Genomic DNA, 25,033 nt, shown 5'->3' with positions numbered 1-25,033 from the left:
AGTGCAGCGCCCCCAGCTGTCCCTTACCTGCAAAGGGTGCAGCGCCGCAAGCATACCTATTTTGAGGCAAAGCAAACTTCACTGACGTTTCGCAGTCGCTTTTGCAGGTGAACATAACAGATGCACGAAACAACATCTCGCTAATGGAGAAAAGGGTGCAGGTCGTGGACAGAAACTACTTCAAAATAAAGAGCCCATCGTCCTACGTGGGCGAACTAAAAACTGCGGCACGCAGGTAACTTTCCTAGACTTTAATCCCGGGCGCGACCCCGTTCCTGATTGAATGAACCTTCTTTGAAATATATCAGGCTTGCTTCCAGCAGGTAAACCCGCGCATTGAAGCTTGCGCGGGTGCGCCTAACGAGATTGACGCTTGCGCGGAAAGAAGATTATCGGTGCTTCGTGTGCCTGCTTGGGACTCAGCGTGTAGCGCGTGGTATAACTTGTCGGCGCCTTTTGTGCCTGTACATGTACTTCAGTGTGTCTCGGGCTATATCGGGGTCCTGCGCACTCTGTTTAGCTATTTTCGGCCTTGATTCTCCAAAATTTGTGACGTTTCTTATCTCATTACATTATTTTTACGTTAGTATTATGCCAAAAAAGTCGCCATTACCACTATAAGGTGACTAAAGCATCATCATCATCATCATCACCACCACCACCACCACCACCACCACCACCACCACCACCACCACCACCACCACCACCACCACCACCACCACCACCATCATCATCATCAGCATCATCATCATCATCATCATCATCATCATCATCATCATCATCATTTATTTTATTCTTAAGGATCCCTTGCGGGGTTTCAAATAAAAAAAAAGGGGGGGGGTTTAAAGACCAATAGATACACTGAAAAATGGTTACAACACTTGTACACAAACTAGACATATTATGACACTCGAAAAATAAAGAGGAGCACAGTCTCTTTCTTGCATTCATTTCAATAGAGAAAAGAAGATGTCATTTTGAAGAAGCTTTAGCTGAAGAGGTGCACATCACTCGAGCCTGGTCAAAGAGCTTCGAGGCAAGTACCGCAAGCGTTGCCCCGATATTTGAGTGGAAAATAAATCAGCCTGACACGATCCTTCAGCGATACGTGCCTTGCGGTGCAGCTCGTCAGCGAACAAAACGAATCGGTCCTTAGCTTCCGTTACACGACGTTATTTTCTTCAAGATACACCGGAACACCGGCAAACGGAGCGGAACAACACGAAGCAAGAATCGGTTAAGACGTTCAAGATGATCAAAGAAAGGCTTATAAGTCACGCAAAGAAGGAATATGACATTGCGGCCTTGGATATTTCTACGTAAAAAGAAAGAGGTGAAAACAACGTTTTAGGTTCTGGATTGAAGTATCCCTCCTGAAAATGCCTGAGTGTGTTGCTGTGCTTTATTTCCATTGCCGCTATTCTTTTTATTGACTTTTTATTCTGGCGCCCTTTCAAGAGGCTACTTTACCGGCCCCAGTGATGTTTCAGTTCCTCCTTACAAGGACTAAGTACATCTTGTTTAAGAACATGCTCGACCTGAAAGGTTCGCTTACTTTACAAAACGGACTCTTTCGATGGGCTATCTTCGAGTTTATCGTCTTTCCGGAGATTTCGGGCATGCACTCAGAAGTTTCATTCAGCGAGTCGTTTTGCTTTCTGAAGAGGAGAACGGGCTCCACACAGTTGCGATGCATCCTCGAAACATCGTGGGTCGATAAGCTTGCTTTCCAAAACTTGTGTGACGTCTTGTTTGTGTTTTCCAGAAACGTTAAAGCAAAGCATCCTTCCGTGAATAAAGCCCATCCTCTTGAATGCTCTTTCTAGTTCATGTCATTCTGTGACTCTTGAAAGCCCATCGCGTAAATCTTCCGCTCCCCTATTCTGTAGTTTATGGCGTGTCCCGTGTGCTCACTTAAGTTTTCCTAGTTGCAAAATATCGAGTCGCGTAGATATTGCACGATAAATAACATAGAAAGGGCATGTTTAAAGATAACCAAAGGAGATTATGTTCAAGAACAGATTTCTTTTCGATAAGGAACAGTTGGTTGATTTGGCAAAACGAAGAATAAAGAGGCAAATTAACAGAAGTAACAGTGATGAATGTCATAGTTTGAAAAAAATTCTATGGCTGACGTAACACCAGTCCTGTAAGTTTTACCATTCCGTCAAACTAAGGTAATAAAACATGTATTGGAAGGAACTCTCCCTTATCCGTAAGTTGCGAAAGTACTGGTAGTTATGACATGTTGATAAGACGATCTAGTTTGTCTCCGCCGCATCTAAAAAAGAAATTTCGACATATTCCTTGAACAACCAGAATGGTGAGCGCAGAAAAATAAAACGGAACGTGAACGAAAGTGTCGACATCATTTTATATTGTTGGCTTTCCGCGTTCGAACGGATGTAGCGGCGATCTAAAAATAGGGGGACAGCAGACTTCAGCGATTTGTCATGCTCTAACTCATTTGCTGCGACAGCAGAATTTTTCCAGTGAACTCATACATTCTGTTCGTGCTTGCATAGATGTCCCTCAAATAATTATGCTCACCCACTACAGTGTAATTCACAAGAAGCCAGCGATTATAGGGTGGTTGCTTCAGTACGGGAAGAAGGAGGGGGGAGGAAGCGGTCGAAGAATAATGTATTAAATATCGCAGAAATTTCAGAAAGAAATATATATACATACACATACATGCATACACACATGACACGCTCTTCTAAGCTCTCCCATCCCCTCTCTACCTCGACCACGTGACCGGCTTCCCACACTTCACACGTTCAAACTTGTGTTCCACTTTAACATTACTCATGTTAAGACATTTAAAAAAACTACGCAGTGCTGTCGTTGCGCCTTCGTTGTTGCCAGTGACACCGTCAATGCGTTCTAAGTTGTTTTCCGTCAATGACCTGATTCTCGGCGCGTTCTTCATTATGGAGTAGGTTGTGTGACATGTTTCAGCCTAATCACCACCATCGTAATGTGCGCCTCTGTTGCGTCGTCCATGCTGTTTTCAAGAGCACGAGGACGAAGAATCACGAGCCATCACACCGAAATCTTATCGACAACAACTTTCATGTTCTTGCGCACAGCTTGGCATCCTCGTCTGCTACAGACGCATGTACAGACGTCATGGCTCACAGAGTCCGTGTGGACCGCAAAGTTTTGCACTAATTGCCAAGAGCACTGTTGTCAGTATTCGGAAAAGGCACATGTGTGACAGACATGCATAGACTCCTAGATAACACAAAATTAATTTTGCGTTAAACTGTATCATGCGTGTAATGCAGCTTAAGAATAGCCGCCAGAGTGATTTTTTTTTTTGCGTGCACGTGTCTGTCTGCCTGAAAAATGATATGCCTGTTCGTATAGTGCTTTGATTACTTTTGAGTCTGTCATCCCTGTATTAAAGGAAAAAAATGTTGCGCGATAGCGCACTGGTTAGCGTACACGGCTCTCTAGTGAACATTTGCCAGTGATGACGGTTGTGGCGGGTTTTTATTCGCCCTGTGTCAGTGGTGAAGCGTGACATGGAGTAGACGGCGTGATGACAGCAGTCGTCGTCAGCTTAACGGAATTGGTGGGCGGACGGACAAGACGAACATCGTTTTGAGCACTTAACTGCTGTCGCAGTAAAATACGGTGCCATCACAAACTGGTTCGTTGGAACAGCATATAATCTGCTGTGCCGTAACGGAAACAGAAAGATCAGCAACTCTCTTGAAGGCATGAGAGAGAGAGAGAGAGAGAGAGAGAGAGAGAGAGAGAGAGAGAGAGAGAGAGAGAGAGAGAGAGAGAGAGAGAGAGAGAGAGAGAGATGCCTATTTTATTTAAAACCAAGGATAGAGGCACGTAAGACTCCATCGTCACCTAGCAGTGTGTTTAGGTGAATGTTATTTAATATGGTGATGACGCCTGATAAGGCACATCTCCAACCTATATTCTCTTCTGGCGCTCGAAATGGCCCTGAACTATTTATTTTGAATACAAAAACAAGAAAATTAGAGTTCTTTCGTCCACTCCCAATATATCAATCCACCATACAAAGTTGTCGATGGCCTGCTTTGAGAACATTTAATCTTTTGTGCTAGTGTATAGTATTTGTTTTTGATTTTCAGACGAACCTCGGTGGGAACTACCGCCGCCTCTAACCAGGAATACCTGCTACAGTCCAGAATGCATCCGAGCGGGTGAGTGCACAAGACAGCGTTGTTAAACAATAAATACAGAAAGAAAGCAAGCAACCATACAAATAAACAGAAAGCCGCAAAGACCACACGACAGCCTATAAAAGCAAAAAAAATATTAAAGAAAGCTCCTCCCCGCGGAGCAGAATAAAAGTAGAGCTTAATGAACGCTCCCTTTCGGCAAACTGAGCCGGAAACAAATTTCCGTTGAGAGCAGATTGCTGGTGCAAGATGAAAGTTAAATAACGTCCTGTTTATCATTATCAACTTATGTCAGTGAAAACCACGCATGTGTGTGCCCTAAGTGCGTGCCATTTTCAACTTTTCCCCATTTTCCTCTCATCTTCCTCTGTTAGCAGTAACACTCGGGGGGCGGCGTTTTTAAAAAGGCAATATCAAAGAGTTGCACTAGGGTGTACAGCTGTGTCTGCAAATACGTGTTGTCCAGCGAAACTTGTGTACCATTTGTGCGCCACTGGGGTGCCTTCAGCTGAATAGATAAGTTCGACCGCATGAATCCTGTTTTGTGCCATCGCTGAACGCTCACTGTCTTTGGTTCGCCAAAGTTTTCTTACGTTCTTCGCGGCTCAGTCGCTCGTACAAACAAGCTACGAGAGTTAATTAGTAACCCCTCCACGGGGGCCAACCACGCGTGACCCAGCTTAATTTCTCTTCTTTCTCTCGCTCTCGCTGCTACCGCAACTCTCTACCCCTTCCGCAAAGTAGTACGCCTTCGCCCTTTCTTTTTTCCCCATCAATAAGAGAGCCGCGTATGGCTAACCCGCGCGCAGTGGTGACCGAAATAGAACAACGCATCGCGGTTCAAAACACGTATAGCGTGACATACCATTCCTTCCCTGCCAGCGATCCCCCCCCCTTTCTTTTGCTTACTATTCTTCGCTCTTTCTCCAAACTTCGCAGCGGCGGCCATCTTGGAGCGTGCCCAGATGCACCGCGACCCGTGCGAGGACTTCGACGCGTTCGCGTGCGGCAACTTCGTCCACCAGCACTCGGCGCCGGACGACCACTACTACACCAACGTGCTCATCAGCATGCAGGACACCATCTTCGTCCGGCTCAAGAGTGCGTCCGCACATGCCGCCGCGGGGCGTTGTTTACGGCGGGAAAAGCACGCGATGACCCACCCACGAGCTGAGCCCAAGCGAGCGACTCGAAGAGAGCGCTCGGATAGTGCGAGGTCTTGCTCTCTGTACGCAGGGACAACGACGTTTGCAGGGTCGTTCAACTTGATCGGGAAGGCAGCGACTTCCTTCTGGCTTGCCGCTTTGTTTAGTTTGTTTTCTTCATTTTACGAGGCGCTCGAGAACCTGGGAATTATCAGATGACGTCAGCTAGTAACTTTATTGTTTTCTGTGAAACTCGGGGTAAATAGGCAAGTGAGGAACGTCGCTATTAAAGAAAATAAGAAAAAAAATTGTTTTACTGCATGCGTGAAGACAGGGCCGCTTTCAAGTCAACATAACTCCCCCCTTGTCAAAGTTGTCTGTAGGACCAGCGCAGAATGTTCAACCGATATGTTCTTGATGCTCTTAAATTGCCGGTTAATCTATACCATGCTTCTTTTCTAATAGGAATGTGTAACAAATAATAATAATAATAATAATAATAATAATAATAATAATAATAATAATAATAATAATAATAATAATAATAATAATAATAATAATACATGGCGTACTTTGCAAAGGATAACGCTCCACAAATACAAGAGCATTCGCCATTGCTGATCACATTTAAGTCACTGTATATATGCTCATTTCAGGTTGAGTGTATTATGAATGTATTAGTTAATTACGTAGTATGTATTACTGTCTTCTGTATTTGTTATGTATTAAACGCCTGTAGCACCACAAATATTTGACACTGTAATGCCACATGTTCTTGATAGTGCAGAATCGCTGCTCCCTGCGATTATGTTCAGTGTTAGTTTAAATAAACACGTTGCTTTGTATATGTCAGCGAAGAGTATTGCGTGCCCATGCAGCACCGAATAAGGACACGCCTTCCCTGCCATCTCTACCATCGCTCTTGTTTTTCTCTTTCAGAGCTTCTCGAAGAGCCAACCAGTCTTAACCGGACTTCGGCCGTGAGCAAAGTGAAAGCGCTGTACAACTCATGCATGAACACCAGTAAGTAAACACAACGATGTACGAATTAAGTGTCCCACGCGATTTTCTAGCATTGCTGCATGTCACCCGCTTTCTGAACGTTGGCTCCAACCTGAGTTCCCCACGATGATTGAATCAACTGGTTTTAAATATTGCCACTAGTTTCTTGAGTCTGCAGTCCAAGACTCCGCGGCTACACTGTTCCACAGGCAGTTTTGAATGTAGTCCACGAGGTAGCGTTGGTCGTGCCAGGCCTTGCCGAAAATGGTTCAGTCTGGTGTAGCAGCGAATTGAAGCCTAGAGACACCGGGGAGGGAGGGTGTTGGATAACTATAATATGTGGTGCTGGCCTATGTAGCCTCTAGATGAAGGGCGCTCAGGGTACGGCTGCGCGCCTGCGCTTCTCGCGTAAGGAAAGCACTTGTATAGTATTATTGCGATAGCAATTATACTGACATCCGACGTGCGATCTGGACGTCGCCGACGCCGTGCTGTTCCGCGTGAGACAGCGCCTATGCAACCAGCGCGGTGGCTGCTGGAGGTCACGTGATCTGCTGTGGCCGCTGGGGCGAGCAGTTAAGGGGAAGCTTTAGCTCGGGTGCTCCTATCTAAATACATGTAAAAGGAGAATTCGTTTTTCTCGGCAACCACTGCACCAAATTTGGTGAGGTTTGTGGCAGTTAAAAGAAAACTTTAAATTCTAGTGATAGTTAGTTTCGAATTTTTGATTTAGGTTGTCAGTATTTTATTAAAAATTGACAAATATCAAAAATTTTCAGAAAACAAGACTATCAAGTTTACAACTCTGTAACTCAGCAATGAAAAGTGATATCACAATTCCGTTAATTGCATCTAATAGCACATATAAAGCGGACAAAATTTATATGTTACACATAAATCCTAAAAAAAATTTGTAATACGGAAATACAGCATTTGCAGAACCCTTGTACACAACGTAACAAATTCACGTAAGACATAAATTGACATGAAATTTGTCCGCGTTGAATGGTCTAATGGATGCCATTTAAAGAACCGAGATATCTGTTCTTGAAGCAGAGATATTATTTTGTAAACTTCGAGCTTCTATTTTTTTTTTCAATTTTTCAACGTTTTGAAAATTCTTTTAGCAAAATTCAGGCCCTAAATCGGCATTCCGCTCCCAACCGTCGTTACAATTTAGCTTTTCCTCTCAAATGCAACAAATTTCATTAGAATCCGTGCAGGAATTATCTCAGAAAAGCGTTCTTGCGTTTTAGATGTGTTTGAATAGGCCCCGTCGTAGTTGGGGCCGAGCTAAAGCTTCATCTTAAGGCCAAAAGGCTGGTGCCCTTACGCGTGCTGTCCTCCCGCGCGACGAGTGTTGGAGGCTACGTGATCTGCTTAGTTTCGGAGGCGCGGCTTAGTGAAATGGCAACGAGAGCGGTAGCACGGAACGTTCGCTTTGGGACAAGCGCGCGCGCGCTCTCCGCTACATGTTGTCATCGCGCCACCGTTGTGGCCGCGTATACTCGCGGTGAACTCTGTTCATGCAGGTCTATGGGTGCATGACACAACGCGCGTTCATTTAGTAAAATAACTGGTTTATACTGCCCATAAAAGCTTTCGTGTAATGTTTTAATACCTTGCTATCGCTTTCAGTGCATGGCCCTCCTGGAAAAAACTGCGTCTTCTTTTTTAAAAGCTTCCGGTCTCAACAACATTTTGCGACTGGCTTTAGTGTGAGTATGCGCGTGCATGGCCGTATCTGCCAAGCCGTAAGCTGGTCAAACATTTTTAGTCTTTAAAGATATAGTGCCTCTCCCGTCTCCAGCCGCGTCGCGACAGGAGGCACTTCTGCTACGTCTTGTCGCGCTCATTCCATCTTGCGCCCCCCGCAGGCAGCGTGGAGGAAGGGTCGGTGGCCAAGCTGAAGGAGCTCCTCCGGGACGACTACCTCGGATCGTGGCCCACACTGGAGAGGGGCTCCCGCCACAAGCCCATGACGAGCACGTCGCTGGCGCTCGAGCGGCGGCTGGCGCTTTTGCGTGTGCACGGCGTCGAGCCATTCTTCCAGCTCCACGTGGGCCAGGACGAGCGAAACACCTCCATGCACGTCATACAGGTTCGCTTGAGCCCATACCAGAAGGCGTCTGCTACATTACTTCCAGAAGTCCTCTGGGCGTGATGAACCCGCAACACAAGACCCGGGAGTATAGAGGGAGCACTGCGTCTACATACACTTCTGCATCCTGAATACCTTCCTAGGCCCGCCGCAGGCCCCCGTGTATTGTCTTGGAACGTTAACCACCACAATTTGAAGTTTAGTGCTCCTAGCGTTGTGGTTGCTTCTTATATTGTGCTTCCATTGCAAACTGAATATCTGCCAACTGGATGAGCGGCCGACGCTGTCACTCAGCGAGCCTGTAATAATGAATTCTATCGTAGGAATGGGCGCACTTCTGGGAGCACTTTGGCACCACAGGCCTTTTTTCGTCCAACCAAATTCGCCGTGTAGAGTGTCAGGAACAAACGCCTTAGCAAGTTTTCTATTGGACAAACAGCAGCGCCTCGAATAGCTAGCTATAAAGGCTCTCCTAATAAACAAATTGCTTTGGTTCGCCAATAGAATTTGCTTTTAATTATGTAGTACGTGTAAGCCCAAAAGTATTTGTAGGCCCAAAACTACGCGCAGGCTCAACACTACAATATTTTCCGGTGACCTTTGCATAGATTCGAGCGGCCTCGTGTAAACTATAGCAAACTATAAAGCAAGGATTTCTCCGAGGTGCGCTGCGCAATATCTAAAATGCATTAAAAGAGCCTTACATGGTCCAACGAAAACGAGAACTGCAGGTGACAGCGGTGGTGACAAGATGCTCATTGACACATCTTTCTTTGTTTCTTTCTTTCTTTTCTTTCTTTCTTTCTTTCTTTCTTTCTTTCTTTCTTTCTTTCTTTCTTTCTTTCTTTCTTTCTTTCTTTCTTTTTGCACGGGGCATGGAGCACCCATTCAGAGCCATTAGAATTAACTGCCGCTATAAAACTACTTCCGTGCGCGAAGCGACCGGTTGTGAGCTGAAATGAAAAAATATACCGTAATAACGCCACTGAATGAGATAGTTTCCACGTATCTCAGAGAAAAACAGCGCTAACCTCAGGACAGACACCGAGAACTCGCAGGTCACGTCTCTCTTTTCTCGTTCCGTGTCTCGAGTCTCTAGCACGCGTTCGCTCCTACGTATACGCCTATAGCGTTCTTTTTTCTTTTTCAAACTTTAAATTTCTTCACGTAGCAAAGATCAACCATCCTCGTTTCTCATTTATGTGTTTGTTTATATTATCATAACGGTCTGCGTGTACTATCGGAACAAATTCCAACGCGAACAAGTCGTCGAAAACAACTCATACGCGCTATTCCGTTTCTAGGTTCTGAACCCAGGTCTAATTAGGTGATCCGAAACGTACAACTGAAGCTACTCTATGCTTAGCAATTGGCTACATAGCGAGTACAAATCGAACTTCGGTGTAGCTACGGGGAACGGGCGTTCTTATTGGTTATTTTCTGTTCGCGTTTCAATTATGCCAATGAGTCATAAGAGGCACTTCGATTAGAAAGCTGAGTGCCGTCATCTTGTTGAGCAACAAGAAATTAAATAATGTAAAAAAAAACATATCTTCTGACGGTGGTCATCAGCACAAATAAAAAGGAAAAGATTTGCAGTTCCATCCAGTGGGAGCGAAGGAAGGTACAGAGCAGATAGTTGCATATGTGTATACTATAGAGGTACTCCTGCACTATGTACTGTCTATCCTCTTTCAAGTGCTCACTCTATGTCATTTATTCATAATCTCCCATACCCTCTGCTGACCGCCATTCAGGTTTCAGATAGTTACGGTAGGTCAGCCGGAATTTCCTCACTTCCCCCTTTTCATTATAAGTATAATGAAGCAATCAATTACTACTGCTGGGACGAATACTGCTATTTCGCGTGCGGTAAGATTAGGTGACGCTTCCACGCTGCTGGTGCCTTTCCCCTGACGATGCATTCCCGGACGGTCATTTTTCGGTGATACTATCACTTTCGCGTTATGTATTACACGACCCGTTGTATGATTCGAGTGGTTTTGCTACACCAGCCAATCAGCTAAACCAGTTTCCCTCAACCAGCCAATCAGCGCGCACTGAAAATGATATCTCCGAAAGTGACCATCCGAGAATACGTCCCCAGCTTTTCGATTGAACGATTTTGCATCTCGATGCAGCAATCTGGCTAAGAGTTACGCCGTATTGGGAGACTCTGGATTAATTTTGGGCGAACTGGGCCAAAATTCATATCTAACTAAAGTTCGAAATATGACTGTTCTTGCACCCCGGATCCATCAATAATGGTGCGACCACAGCTGGTATAATCTAATCCGCCACCTTGGGCTCACCAGCATCAAGCCGTAGCTATACTTGTCAACTGCGCCGGCGCGCATCCAGCCATATATGTCTGGTGTTTAACGATGTCCAGTATGTTAAGTTTAGCACGCGGGTTGCTGCTTGTACATTGTATACTACTTCTGGCAATCGCATGCCTACTGTCGGCGTCAGAAGTTTGCCAGGCCCACAACGCTCTATGAAATAAAAAAAAAAACAATCTCCCGCAAGCTCTGGTACATAGCCCAGAGTTAAGATTTGCAGTCTGCAGCACTGTGTGCGACGGACGCAATGTTCCACTATCCGTTTAAACGCCGCGAGCCCGCACTGAGCAGAAATTACGCTTTTACGTGAAACCTGCACCCCGTAAGCTTTTTGACGCCGGCTGTACTTGTGCGGTTGAATCGGGCCCCGAAGTCCGCGAGGCTGTCACAATGGCTTGCAGTGCCGAACGCGCACACTGTCGTCCGTGACATTGTACACACTGTGGTTGTTCTTACCCGCCAACAGCGCACCAATCCCTGCCGACGTGTTCGCAGATATTCAGCGGGTCCCCCGTGCTTCGAAGCGAGTACTACCTCAACGAGACGGACGACAAGTGTCGCGAGGCTCTTCGCCTCTACCGGGAAATCCTGGCGCAGTCGGCCAGGCTTCTCGGTGCCAAGGACCCGGAGAGAGACGTCGAAGAAGTCGTCGACTTTGAAATACAGTTTGCCAACGTACGTGTCGAAACATTCCGGTCACGGATTACGGCCGACCGTCGGTAAAACCCGAGAAAACGCATCCAGTAAACTCATCGTCATTGTCTTGTCTGCTAACAATAATCGTAATGTAAAACTTGCGCGCACACTTTTTTTTTTTAATGTGCAGGCGCGTATCAGCCTGACAACAAGTTCCTGACAGGATTGAATTGGGGGCGCTGCATGCGCCAAAGAAGGAATGTGCACGCAAGTTAGATAGCAATTAGGTCACGGGAACGATATAAGGCGCAAAGGGCACGAAAGTTAAATCTAGAGTGTTAATCTCTCAAATTGGATCTTGTTCCACGAAAGCACGGTGCAGACTGCATAGAAAATTAAGAAAAATGCATTCATTACTTATCAGTCTCCAAAAGTGAAAATTCCGGATATTTTTCTGCCAGAAATGCGGCCCTGCTTTGCGAAAAAAAAAATGAAATCTTCGTTGAAAGTAGACGTGCGAGTTATCGATATCACTCAAGATGAAAAACCCATTAGCAGCATTTATTTATTTTATTTATTTATTCGTGATGCCCTCAATGTACATAATTGTACATTGCAGAGGGGAGGGGCGAGAATACATTCCAAGAGTAAAAAATACAGAATTAGTTCTAGGAATTCACAGTGCAGGGAACAAAAGCGATATGAAAAAGCTAGTAATGCATTCATAACAACCAAAACAGAGACTTACATAATATGAAAATACAGAAAGAGTACGCTTTAGCAAGTAGACAATGTTCACGAATAAGTACGTAATTATGCCACTTGCCACCATACATTATTTTATGTTGATTAGTACATTCTCAAAACTAGTGGGGTCACTGATGCTTACTAATGATGTAGGTAGATTATTCCAGTCGACCGAAGTCCTGGGAAGGAATGATTGTGAGCAGGCGACGGTGTTATGACGGGGTACGTTAACGTTATGTACGCGATCACGACGAGCCGAATAATAAGGCGCAGGCTCACGAGAAGCACGAGGTAGTGTCTTTTGTAGAACGATAGTGTTTCGTGTTATTCGGGCAAACTAAGGGGGAAAATGTGCAACAAGAATCAGAGGAACCGATGGGCTCGATTTTTAGTTTTAGCCGTGAGAAGCCAACTGACAATGAAGCCAAAAATGCGCTCATTGGGAAGACTAGTTTTCTTTATTGAAGATTTACTAATAACTGGTAAATTTGCCATGTGCTTTGCATTTTAATAAAGAAACAGAATAAAAGGAAGTGGTAGAAAAGGTAACGGTCTCCCCGACGGGAGCCGAACTCGCAACCTACGTTCGACACTCGCAGTCCACTCTGCGAAGTGAGATAGGGCGTTGGCTGACCTTCCGGTCACTTGAGTATGTTCTGGGACGTTTGTAATAAATGTGCATTAAGCCTTTTGCTGCGATTTGATTGGCTATGATGTCTACTGCGCACAGGTATCCCACTCCAGCGAATTCGACGGATCGGGGTCCAGCGGAGCAGGATCCAATGGCAGCGCGGCCAATGACTCGTCTGCAAACTACGACTCGGGCATGATCAGCGTCACACTGGCAGAACTGCACGACATGGCGCCAGAGGTTGTAGTTTAACCTCCTCTGTGAATGAATGAATGAATGAATGAATGAATGAATGAATGAATGAATGAATGAATGAACATGGGTGATGAATACAACTGGACTACTTGGTGCGTTTTCAAAGGCTAAGACAAGCTTGAGCGCAATATGGACAGGGCACGAGAAGAAACAAGCAGGACAGAGCACTAGATTCAAGCGGCGTTTGCTGATCAAACTGCAATCTTTGTACACTGACGACGTCATCCAATACAAAACAATTTTCGAAGAAACACGTTTTCTAAACAGACATGTTGTAAGTCAGAGAACTCATATTCCTCCTCGAGATATACCCAATGTCGTTGCAGCTGAGTGATGCCATCTTTCACTAGAAGTTAGTTGTAAAGAGATTAGCTTCCTAGAGAAAGGTCTGAGAGTGAACATGTGTCTTTTGATAGACGGTATGTCTGTTTAAAGAATGTGTCTCTGCGACAACGGTCACGCATCGGATGACATTTTTTTTATTATATGGTACATAGGAGATGATGTAGCCTATAGTTGGCGCCGGCTACTCCTTTTCACACATAGATTTAAAAAATAAGTAGTAAACTCTCTATGTGAAAAGAAGTATGCGGCGCCAACTAAAGGGGACAGCATCTTCTAATATAGTAATTAAAACAAATTTCGCAGTCTGAAATGGCTCCGTCCTGTTTGTTTCTTCTATTACGCTGTTTTATTTAGATATCAGTTATATGGGCACTCCAGGCGAACTTCCATCGTCGGCATCGGCATCGCCGTGATATTCTGTATAAAATCCAAATGCTATGACATCGCGGCCGCTCGTCGTATGCTGTAGGTGTGAGCGCAAGCTTGCGAGGGTGAGTCGGGAAGTATGATGGCTTGATGCGGCGGTGTCTTCTCGCGCTCGCAAGGGAGGAGGGCGGTGAGGGTGCGCGCCGCCGTCTTCTCACGCGCGCAAGGGACGCCGCGGGTAGAGGCGCACGCGCTAGGAGTCGAACGGCTTTGTTAAAGGGAGAGCACCGATGTTGTCCGCTACCTAGAGCAATCTTCAAAAACAAACTGATAACTGAGGTTGAGATCAACATATCCAACTACCACTGAAACCTCCGATGATCTCATTTACAGCGAAGCTATATATGGCTATGGTTCCATGCATTTTGCTCTCCGTGTACAAAAACTATCACCATCAAAGGCTCATACCTCCGTAAGCATTCATGCTCCCGTAAGCAAGCAAGAAATGCAATGGCGCATATCCCCGTAAGGCAGAGGCTACAAGCACTCTGCAAAATGAAGCAAACAGTACTTAAATTCTTTCTAATCACGCATACAACATACAGAACAGCGTATCGAAAACTGTCATCATCAATGGCTCATACAAACGTGAGAAATGGCTCATATCCCTGTAAGCAAGCAAAAAATGCAACGAATCATAGTCCCATAAGGTTCATGACTACTCACTTTGCGTGAGTTAACTGCGATGACACTACTCCTGTTGTCGTTGTCGGTGATTTAAATGCGGATGTGTTGGTGCCGAAAAGGGAGCGATTTACGCGTTCCGTGTTGCAGACATATCCCTCGCGATGCCACACCGATCTGGCCCAACCGACCACCCAGCGGCGTACGTGCACCGATTTGACATTATCAAAGAATGTGATTGCCGTTTCGAGTGAAATAATGACCACCGATCAAGACAGTAAATGATCGTGCGTACGTTTCATCACGATGACCACCGATTAAGACAATAATTATTTCATACCTTTGTTCAAAATTATGTGTCACATGCGTACCGTGGGTTAAACAGTTTCGCGCTGGTTAACCACCTTCACAGAGGGGAATGGCTCATGATTTTTTGGCTCTGTTATCGCCGTTACCAGGCAAAATTCGTTGCGCAGTTCACATTCTAGCAAATTCTTCTTAAATATCTACAGTTCTTCTAGCGGCAGGCCCAGTGCACAATATTTCTGACAACTGATATTCAAGACTTTCTCTTTCATAATAGCATAGTGTCACTACTTCATCTGCGTTCATCTTCACGTATCCTGTCATACATCGGAGAACATTATCATTGCCAACTGTTTCTCCTTAGAGCTTCTTATTCCGCCCTCGCCTCGTCCTTCAAGCAGCCGCCGCTGAGTTCGACGTTCACTTAATCAACGTTTCTTTTAATCGCAATGGACACTATGGAGCATTAATCGCAATGGAGCATTTTTGCTCTGCCATGTGAAGGTGTCAAAAAGATTTGCATTCTTACACCTAGATAAATCAATCAGTCGATTGCGACGTGAATGATCAGTGCTGAACACGCCGCTCTTCAATCAGTGACATTCTTCGCTACTTATTTTCTTTTTCGGGTAACGATTGAAATTATGAGCCTGGAGGATTCTTCAATGTCATCGTCATCCCTCATCCCACCTTCACGTCCTGCGTCCCCTCCCCCTGTGCACAGTGGCAGGCTAGATCGCGCTAGCTCAGATCGACCTCTCTCTCTTCCTTCAATTAAATTAGCTCTCTCTCTATCTATCTAACTCTCTCTGGAGCTATCGTGTAAGTATAAAATTGCTATAAACGTTGAATTTCCGGCCAAAGTTTTATTTCTAATCCTTCCGTTGTTCGATGATCTCGCGTTGAACTCAGCTTTGTTGTTCAAGCTTCGACGCTATCACTTACAGCCAGCAGATCTTCCGGGCCAGTGGATCTTCTTTCTTTATTATTATGTTTTTTCACGCCTTCACTTCTTTTCGTCTACCGTCCGTTCGTGCCGTGACGAATGGGCGTTCCTGTCCAAACTCTGCCGCTATCACTCAGAAAGTGCTCGCCAGCGACCGCGAACGTGACCCCTCGCGGCGACTGAGTAACTGCGCGATGCGCGAGCTTCTCAGGTACCGTGCACCTTCATCGTGCGGTTCCTTAAGTAGCACAAAGCGGACCTATAGTGGCTCCGAAACCCTGTCAGTTCCAGAAATATATATAAAGAAGAGAGAGAGAGAGAGTAATTGGAGGTCTGGTATAGGGCAGAGGCGTTTGCGGAAGCCAGGGCGATACCTTCAACTCAAATGACTCCCCCGAGGGCCCGCGTAACGATGGTCCCTTCCTTCCAATCAGAAACTGGTTGCCCTCTTCTAAAGAGTGAAAGCAAAAAAAAAAAAGAAAAAAGAATTGTTCGTGACAGCGAGAGCTAGCGTTTGCAAACACGCAAACGGGAGAAAGTGAAAGTTTTTTTTATATAAGTGGCGTCGAAAACAAGCAAACAAAAAGAAGGAAGCGTAACGTTGTTTTCAAAGGAGCTGGTGGAGGGGAACAGTGAGCAAAGCGCGAACAACCGAAGCTGGAAGAACACTGTTTACTCCCATCCTGGCTCAGTAGTGCGAAGCGTGTAGCTCTTTAACTCAGTTCCCTCCTTCACCCTCAGCAGCCACCACTCTACAGCTGATGCCGGAAGATTCACCCCCCCGCCCCCTGCGGTACCACCGCGCCGCGCGTCCCTTGGGGAAAGAGGAAGTGCGCGCTGAACAGAGAGAGAGAGAGATCGATTACAAGTGCCTCGGGAACGTCGAGATCGCGAAGCCCGAAGCCATTTCGGCTCGGCGCTAACGACCTGTCGCTTCGCTGGCCGCGTGGAGCTCACGAACGGTTTGTCGCACCGCGCGGGAGGAAGAGGGCTCCAATTAGTCGCCGATGCGTGAACTCACGGCCCTCTTTCGGGCGTGTGTGTGTGTGTGTGTATACATGTATGTGTGCGTGCGTGTGTTCGTGTGTGTGCACGCAGATGTGTACCTGCGTTTGTGCGTGTGTGTTCGGGTGCTAGCGCCGCCTGATTAGCCATAACATTGGCTCCTGGTCAATGCGACGCTACAACCTGCCTCATATATGTCGTCCGTCTGGCTGAGTGCGGATCTCTGGAGCACAAGGCTCAACCAGTCAGCTTTTCTTTCTTTCTTTCTTTCTTTCTTTCTTTCTTTCTTTCTTTCTTTCTTTTCTTTCTTTCTTTCTTTCTTTCTTTCTGTCTTTCTTTCTTTGCACTGGCGAGGGAACTGCGCTGAGTACACGCGGCGTGATAAATATTCTTGTCGACGTGCTCAGTAGGCGCACCGCCTGGAGGGTACGACCAAGCAGCACATCGGTGGTCCAAAAGTAGAACAAGGTCGAGCGTGGGGGGCCCCGGATGGGAATTCGGGACCACGGGAAGCACTTAAGAAAGAGGAATTCGGGAAGGTCACCGCACATAGGGTGGTAAAATGAAGCGGCTGCGCAACGGTAGTACGCCCTCGCCCGCGGAAATGATGCGGGAGAAACGTGGTCTAGAACCGACGCCATCAGAAACATTTTGAAGTGCATCGACGGTGATTACTTGGCATGGCACGTCTCGATAGTGCAAGCTACACCGCTCATGCGCGATATATATACACACACGAAAACAGGAACACCGACTGACCCGTAAACAGGGAGTGTACACAGGCGTCTGTGCACCTCCCGTGTTTACGTGCGAAATGTCCCTGTGTGTGCGTGTTGTGCATCACGGCAACCACACTTACACCACCGAGACATTTCAGTCCATGAGAGTGTGCTGGGAGTCTAGTTGGTAAGGCATATTTTTGTCCTTAGCGACTGCGTTTGTCTTGTCTCCTTCTACCTCTGTATCTCGTCCCTAGCGCAGTTTAACTTTACAAAAGAAATATTGCAGTCCAATCTTACTATTTCTGCTAAGTAAACATTGCTTGACTACTGCTAAGCTTCAAGTTCTCAATTGTGCCCTAGATTGGAAAATTAGAAAGCTAATTAATGATTTCTTTTTTAATCAGCCAATTGGACATTACGATTTCTCGTGCAAGCAATTGCCATATCCTACACAGGCGATGTTTAAAGTAAGCCGTTCTAACAAAAAAAAAAGAAATAAAAAAAACACGTGGTAGCATATGTCGCCGGTTTTTCCGCATTGTTATAAAATTAAGTTGCTCTCTCTTAAGCGTTCAGAATTTTTTTGCGTACTTTCAACCGGCATGTAGGGCAATCACAGCTGCTTATTAGAGAATAACTGTAAGCTTATTTTAGGTGAGAGGAGAGGAAACCTCACTGAAGCTCCGCATTTCAAGTTGTCAATCCGTGCGTGATGTTCAACACATCAAAATGGACTTCCGCGTCATTCTTCATGATTTTCTGAGAAAGTGCTGACGAACTTCTCGCAAGACAGCGCCGATTGGGACTGTCTTCAGAATGCCCTTCACGACTTCGCTACGCCTCCGAAAGTGTACGTTTCGAATGCTGCCCCAATAATCGCGTGCTAGTTGATATCCAAAGAACATGTAGAGTTGTCAGTAACGTACGAGACAGCACACCGAAATTGTTTTTGAGTAACGATTACCTGTGATACGTGGATTTGAATCTAACGTGTTATTAGGTATCAACTGACTTTCCCGCTGAACATTTGAACTACTTTTTAACATGTGAACATCTGAACCAATCCTGCGCGGGGAAAGTGGGCTCGGTCACATATCGTTCAAGGGCGTACGTAGGTGACAATGAGGAACGACACTGAAAAGGAAAGCGAACGCAGTTTCACCCAAGTCGCCAAGCCGTGACAGTGAAATCTGTCAACGCGTGCCACTCTTTCAGTCTTTTCATGCTTGTTCGAAGCTTTCACTGCTGTGGTTCCTGTCTTCCAGTTCGCCTCTGATGCCTGGAAATAATACTTGCACGTGACAACTAGCAATAAATATGCGCCATATTGCTTGTCGTACACTGCAAACAAGGCAAGTAACACGTACACAGGAAGAATGAGGTTTGAAGTGATCAGTGTATGCGGTACTTATACAAGGTAATTTTATGTGTAATCGCAGATTCATCATATTTTAGTCACACCGAACCTTTTTTTTTTTGTAAGCACCGACTATCAACACATTGAATATATATTAAGAAAAAGTGTGCGCTAGTTATTCATAAGCAAGTGAACACTGAACCCCATAAGTTTTTATACAGTTATCATCATCATCATCATCATCGTCGTCGTCGTCGTTATTATTATTATTATTATTATTTTTATTATTATTATTATTATTATTATTATTATTATTATTATTATTATTATTATTATTATTATTATTATTATTATTATTATTATTATTATTATTATCATTAACTGGGGGCCGGAGAAGATAGCTGTGACTCGCGGCATCAGAATTATCTCGAAAAGAAAATACGTACTAATTGTGGCCCACAGAAAGTCACCTACCATACCAGACTTCGGACTTCCTTAAGCATAATCCAGTAGATACAACTATGATTGTTGAAAACATGTCCATTTACACTTTCAGAAAGAATATCGCCGTGCTTAATCTGTTCTTCTCAGGTTGAGCGCTATAGTATAAGCCGTCTCGTGGTAACGTGAAGAGTTTTTTTTTCTTTAACATATCAATTTGAATGCGCGCATTTCACTGTATGAACAGTATTGCTTCCATGTTTTGCTATGTAGTGTTTATTTGAATGTGAGCGTTTACATGAAATACATGTCTGAATCTGTGAAACGCATTTATGTAACTTGCACCTTGTTGCACAGTGTATGACGTATGTCTCGTTTCTATTTTCTATTTTATTTTCCTTTATTGGGAGTATTGTGTCATCTGGAGAGAGGCTTTTTCACCGTTTGTCAGAGACTTGTTTGCCTTTACGGCCCCCCCCCCCCCCCGCCGGCAACTGTGTGTTTCTCGACAAAATAAACATGTAGTGTATTGTAAGGATTGATCGAACAAGCGCTGTCGCAACAGCCGTTTCGATAAGAGGACTTCACGAAGGCAGGTCTCCTTGTCGAAACGTTGGCTCTAGAGGGACGTCCGTTATTTGAGAAGCGTTTATTGCTGGTACACAGGTAACTTACGCAGTCTTTCCCGAGGCCTGCATGTCGCAGCAATGGCTCTAAGCACCCGGGCTATATACACCTGGGCTATAAGCACCTTAGTCGGGTGGAAACCAGATCCAGAAATCAGATCCGGGTGCCCTCAAGATCCAAGAGCGTCCCGAAGTCCAACAGAATGTTTTAACTTAACACACCTTCCAGTACAAGCGACGTAGGCCGCGCCGCGTAATATAGGAATTTGATACCGCAACCCTTTCTTCGCTATTCCGAAACACTTGGGGGATAAGGTCCGGCAAGCGTCCGAGACGCAGCAGCCGTAGCAGCGTATAATTAGGGGTGCACCGGGGTGTGTTCTGTAAGCGGCGGTCTCGTGCCAGAGGGTGCAAACAGGAGCGTTAAGCACGCGGCGGCGCGGTACACAGAGGGGGGGGGGGGGGGCAGCCCCTCACGGTGGCGCGCTAGCCTTCGCCGCGACACTTTAACAGGCGCGCTGACAGGCTATAAATAAGCCCCGGGCCGCGCTAGCGAAGCGCACTGGCTGCACCGTCCTCTGAGTTATGCCCTTCTCCGCGTTCTCCACCCTTTTGTTGTTTCTTTCTTCCCAACGCTTTTCATTTCATTTCTATCCCTTATCTGGGCTTCATATTGTGCGGAGAAAAATTCATGCGTGGACGGTGGCGTTAAATCTATGAGGATCAGCCTGGTTAAATCCTCGAATCTCTTCCAAGGAGTTGTGGTAAACATAAAGAGAAAGAAAAAGGGGGGCGGGGCGGGTTAGAGAATGCGCAAGACGAGGCACAACGTGAAAATATATGAAAAATAAAAAGAAAGAAAGAAGCCTCAACAAGCGGCCTACAACCTGCTGACACTGCTTGAAATATCTGCAGGCAAGCCTTAATAAAATGCGGAGAGTGCAAACAAAAAAAAAGAAATAAAGACGAGGTGAATTGCGCATTTCTCTCCGCATATTCGCCCGTATGTTTTTACATTGTCTTGATTTGTTCACAGTCACAAAGTTTCGGGACAGCGACACGCTTAGCAATCTCCTGTACGTCAAGATGACATGTCACATTGAAATTTTGGTGCAATTATATGCTTAATATGACTCTCTCATTCTCCTAGTTTCATTCTAGCCTTGTTGCTTGTATACGCGGAGTCTTGTGCATACCCTGTCTTTAATAATACTATGCCGCACAGGCACTTTCGATCGCGATCAAGCCCGACCCGGATTTACCTCGATTCTGATAGAATTCTGTTACGCGGGCCCTTTCAATCACGACTTTAATCGGTCCAGATCCAGTGAGTCGTAATTTGTGCATCAATCACGATCGCAGGCTGGTGTCTACTTTGCGATTTTACTGCACATTAGGAAAGTTTGTCACCTGCTTTGGAGCCACTTAACGACACATGGGACGCTGGAGCTCACTCGACTCGATCCCAATTTTCGGACAGTTTAGCAGCGATCATCGTCAATAGTGATGCGAAAATTCGATCCCGATCGGACTCCATCGCGATCGAAAGCGCCTGTGTGGCACCGGTATAGATATTTTACGTATATTTCATATGTGGCATGCAGATGCTACGCCAAGAAGCCACACACGTATAACATGAAAGGTTGAGTTTCAGCATATTGAGCAGCGGTCAGCATTTTCAGCCTCTAAAGAAATGCTGTCCTTGAAAGCAAGCGAGGTGTTCCTTTACTAAAGTCCGTTACTTCAAGCGCTAAGCATCTGGGAAATCGTAGGAGAAAGATAAGAGAGGAAAGAAGGAAGGAGAGAGAATTGTTGCTAGTTGCACGCTTTCCGCACTCTATAAAAAGCAGCAGCTGGCCGTCATCGATTGTCGTTTAGGCTGCTGTTACACTTTTTTTTTTCAAGTTCGCCAGGATGAGGCCATTTTGCTGTCATCTGGCCGCACATCCAACTATACCGCTTGATCGGTGATTGTGTGCGAAGGCATTTTAGGCGGGTCTTAGGCACAGGCGAACCAAAATGAGGACAATTAATCACTACTCGCCTCGCACCATCTCGGGTGGCTTTCGGCGCGCTGTTCTCCCAGACAGGCGTGCCATGAAGGGACCTAGGCTCGCCGAGTCGCTCGTCGAGCTACTGAGAGAAATTTGACAAATTGACCCGGAAGTGACATTATATACAGTGTTCACGTGCGATGGCGTTAATGGCGTAAGGGCTATCGATAACGCGTCGCTTCATCGGCAACAAATTGGGCTAAAAGACGCCGCTCCTTTAGTGTAATTGTGCAAGAAAGCGATCGACCGAGGACGGGGCCCCGACGGCCGTACGTACATTTCGGACTGATGAGTTTGGGGCGAAGTATAGCTTCCAGCGCGAAGCGTAACTGAAACGCCGGGTATTCTGCAAACGAGTCGAGAACTATGGGTCGTCAAAATAATGCTGACAGAAAGTACGCCATTGATTTGATCTGACTCGATCGATGGTACGGGCAACGGTTTGTCGTGCAATTTTGGTCCCTGGCTTTTCCAGCACGAGTGGTTGACTAGAAAAATGAATAAGAAAACACGCACACGTGCAGGGAACGATGAGCATTTAGACCAATGTAGCGGACGGGAGAAGTAATAATAAATCATGGGGCTTTACGTGCCGAAATCACGGTATCATTATGAGGCAGGCCGTAATGGGAAACTCCGAATTAATATTGACTACCCGGAGTTCTTTAACGTGCACCCCATGCACGCCTCACGGCTGCTTTTTTCGTTTCGCTCCCTATCAATGTGCGTCCTCCGCGGCCTGAATTCGATCCCGCGCCCTCAGGCTTCTCAGCGTGACGGCAAAGCTGTTACGCCACCACGTCGGGTAGGAAACAATTGGTACAATGTATACTACATCAATGTAAAGGCAAAAAACAAGCAGTTGAATGTTAAACAACATGCAAAAGAAATGAAAGAATCACAAATATCAGGAACTGTAACTATAAGGAAATTATAGAGCAAATTTACATGAATAAAAAATACAAGCAAATAAGAGCCGTATCTAGAAAGCAAGAAAACATACATAGGAATCAATGACTTGACAATGTGCCACTGTTCATTAACAAACCTGTTAAAGCTTTCAAAGCTGTAGTTTTCGTTCGCGAATTATTTCACGGTGAAAGCACTTTCCCTACAGTGAAAGGAACGGTCATCAGGACCGTTCAACGTGGATCTCAAGGCCGTCCTTGCTGATTAATGAAATAAGCAATATATAGAACATCTTCAATGCTCTGCATATGTGACCGCGTTTGCAACAATGCACTGTTGCACGAGGTATCCGCCATTCTATCCTTCCCATTAACTTTCACTGCCTCACCCTATCAATATTCTCTGAAGGGGACACACAAATGACCTACTGTCTTTAAATTTGCTTTGCACTATGTTATTCTGTATCGTTTTGTACGCCTGATTGCTTGCTCCTTGGACTGCCGTATATCTTACATTAAGAAAAGAAAGACAAATACGTTCCCTGCTGTGGTTCTCGTGCTTCTCGCTGTGGTCCACCTTCATCATTTGGCAATTGTGAGCTTAACAGTTACCTTCAGCGCGTTTTACGTGTCCTTGTACTAGATAGATACTATAGAGGTGCTAATAAATAAGAATTTTACTCGTTACAAGAGCAAAAACGCTTTTGGACACAAAACGCATTTAACAGGATGTGCACGGACGTATCCGCAATGACGTATTTGTCGTCGGAAAATATTCTTCGCTCTGCTCGTGCTCAATTTTCTCAAGGGTCGGCAGCATTTTATTATATCTTTTATGACAAGGCAAGCGTTTTCTCGCATAAGCTCTACGTATTCTCGAGTGGCAATTATCGCACAATGGAAGTTTCTTTACTGAGAAAAACGCTCTTGCGTCTTCTAGAAAAGGTTCACTACCACTGTCAACAGGATAACCATGAAAAATAAAAAGAACTTGCACCATATTCAGTTGTGTCACAACAGAAAGTATATTGAAGACAGCATAACTAATTAAAAACGCAACAGAATATATAACATAATTTTATAACGAGTTTTGTAATTGCATATCAGAGGCTTTATACGCACTTCACTCCAGCATGCGTATGCACTCGACCTTATGTTTTGAGATCATCACGCATCGTACAAGAAAACATACTCCAATCATATCGCACTTTTCGAGTTCAGTTTTGCAGCTTTTCCTTTTTTTTTTGCGTTCAAACCTAAAATTCCTGTTCCCTTGTCACGCATTATGCGTACAAATGTTCCGCCCGAAACGATGAGCAGCGTCTCACGTAAGCCGTGCCCCGCGGCGTTGTCATTCTTTATTTTTGTTTTTTGCCTGCAGTTGAATTGGACCCATATCTTGCGAATAGTCATGGACTACGCGGGACTGCAACAGACCGACGAGTCCAGCATCAACCTGACCATCGAGAACGACACCAACTACATGCGCCGGCTCTTTGACCTGCTCAACAAGACCAGTCCCCGGTGAGATTTCTCACAGTCTCAAAGAAAGGGCGTGAGAACAGAGAGTGTTCGCTTCCTCCAGGTGTGAAGCCCACGCCTTGGCGTAGTCACTACTGTAGGTTCGCTTTATTTCTCGTTTACGCTATCATGTACGTATGTAGGTTCCGCATGCAGTTTTTAACTTGGGTCTTCTTCCTGGATATTCGTGAGTACTCATTTTGATATCTTTACCAATAAGGCTAACTTCAAATGAATTGAAATGGAAGTCGTGAGTCTGGCTACCACCAGCGACAGTTCTTCTATTCGCCCACTTTCCTTTTCCTTACTTTTTCCATTGCATTTCAATAAAAAAAAAGACAGTTATTTCCCTATGCTTTCCTTGGCTTCATTGTTCGTAGACTTCGAATTGGCCGTAACTGTGCTCTAGGCCACACGTATATGGCCACACTTCATTATCTGCCTACACGTTTTGTCTCTCTGGAAAGACCTTCCTATCGTCGCCACGTGGTCATCGTCGTCATCGTATTGTCATTCGCTCGTCGTCGTACCATCGTCTCCATTCCATCGCCATCATTGCGTCATCGTCACGAAGTCACGGTCATTCTGTCGTCGTCATGTCGTAGTCGATTACAACGAAGGCGCCAAATAAAACAACGGACGAAGGAAGGCGACACGGGACAACCACGTAGGCGCACTAACGACTGAGCGTTTTATTTCTTAACACAGGAATAAATAGCTGCTG

The 25,033-nt window shown here is 45.4% G+C and overlaps 1 protein-coding gene across 1 annotated transcript in view; it reads left to right on the top strand.

The window, feature by feature from the left end:
- LOC142575349 (neprilysin-1-like) overlaps positions 1-25,033 on the top strand; it is an 83,669-nt gene that overhangs the window by 37,105 nt on the left and 21,531 nt on the right. Inside the window, exons 3-9 of the mRNA XM_075684633.1 lie at positions 4,119-4,190; positions 5,109-5,270; positions 6,254-6,337; positions 8,194-8,417; positions 11,255-11,434; positions 12,873-13,013; positions 24,170-24,312. Of these exons, the coding sequence (XP_075540748.1) occupies positions 4,119-4,190; positions 5,109-5,270; positions 6,254-6,337; positions 8,194-8,417; positions 11,255-11,434; positions 12,873-13,013; positions 24,170-24,312 (1,006 nt within the window). The remainder of the gene's footprint in view (positions 1-4,118; positions 4,191-5,108; positions 5,271-6,253; positions 6,338-8,193; positions 8,418-11,254; positions 11,435-12,872; positions 13,014-24,169; positions 24,313-25,033) is intronic.

The sequence above is a fragment of the Dermacentor variabilis genome, chromosome 3 (assembly GCF_050947875.1).
Source record: "Dermacentor variabilis isolate Ectoservices chromosome 3, ASM5094787v1, whole genome shotgun sequence".
NCBI classification, from domain to species: domain Eukaryota; kingdom Metazoa; phylum Arthropoda; class Arachnida; order Ixodida; family Ixodidae; genus Dermacentor; species Dermacentor variabilis.
This window is presented reverse-complemented; position numbering and strand designations above follow the sequence as displayed.